Source organism: Alligator sinensis, unplaced genomic scaffold, assembly GCF_000455745.1.
Source record: "Alligator sinensis unplaced genomic scaffold, ASM45574v1 scaffold520_1, whole genome shotgun sequence".
NCBI classification, from domain to species: Eukaryota; Metazoa; Chordata; order Crocodylia; family Alligatoridae; genus Alligator; species Alligator sinensis.
Window position 1 is genome coordinate 2112364 of NW_005842064.1, and position 977 is coordinate 2113340.

General features: G+C 66.1%; 1 protein-coding gene across 1 annotated transcript in view; it reads left to right on the plus strand.

Annotated features, from left to right (window-relative positions):
- The window catches only part of DLX4 (distal-less homeobox 4), a gene marked incomplete at its 5' end in the record, with an annotated part of 6371 nt that overhangs the window by 3914 nt on the left and 1480 nt on the right, over positions 1 to 977 (plus strand). Inside the window, 2 exons of the mRNA XM_006023337.3 lie at positions 56 to 90; positions 291 to 449. Coding sequence (XP_006023399.1) covers positions 56 to 90; positions 291 to 449 — 194 coding nt within the window. The remainder of the gene's footprint in view (positions 1 to 55; positions 91 to 290; positions 450 to 977) is intronic.

The window sequence follows — 977 nt, forward strand, 5'->3', positions numbered from 1 at the left end:
GTGCGGGGAGGGGGAGCTGCTGCCCCGCGCCCCTCACCCGGTCTTCTCCCTGCAGAGCACGAGAAGGCGGCGGTGATCGAGAACGGCGAGATCCGCCTCAACGGCAAAGGCAAGAAGATCCGCAAGCCCCGCACCATCTACTCCAGCCTGCAGCTCCAGGCGCTCAACCAGCGCTTCCAGCAGACGCAGTACCTGGCCCTGCCCGAGCGAGCCGAGCTGGCCGCGCAGCTGGGCCTCACACAGACCCAGGTAGGGCCGGGCCCGGGACCCAGGGTCACCAGAACGGCGAGATCCGCCTCAACGGCAAAGGCAAGAAGATCCGCAAGCCCCGCACCATCTACTCCAGCCTGCAGCTCCAGGCGCTCAACCAGCGCTTCCAGCAGACGCAGTACCTGGCCCTGCCCGAGCGAGCCGAGCTGGCCGCGCAGCTGGGCCTCACACAGACCCAGGTAGGGCCGGGCCCGGGACCCAGGGTCACCGGGGCAGAAAGGCGCGGGGTCCCGGCCTGTCCCCACGAGTCCGGGTTCACTCCGCCTTTGCACTGGGTACCGCAGAGCAGGGCTTGCCCCTGGCCTGGCTCCTCTGCAGGGAATCCCGGAGCGGCCTGGGCGTTCCCCAGGCCCAGCCCTGCTCTCGGTGTAAACGGAGCAAATTAGGATTCACACCGGAGTGCGGCCTCCCTAGGTCACAACTCTGCTCCGCTCTCCCGTGCGGCTCCACCTGCTTCCCTGCTTCACCCCCCAGCGCCAACTCGGATTCACTCCGCAGCCAGCTGGTCCCCTTCCCGCTGGCTCCCAACTCAAGCCACAGGGTCCATGTGCCTTTCCTGCTTGTCTTGCCCCACAGCTGGCCCCTACAACGGGTCAGTTCCGGAATGAATTCGGATTCCCCGCAAGCGGGGGTGCTTTTTTACAGCCGATCGTTCACATTTTACAGCTGAACGGAGCTGAACGTGTAGACTCACCTCCAGAGGATGC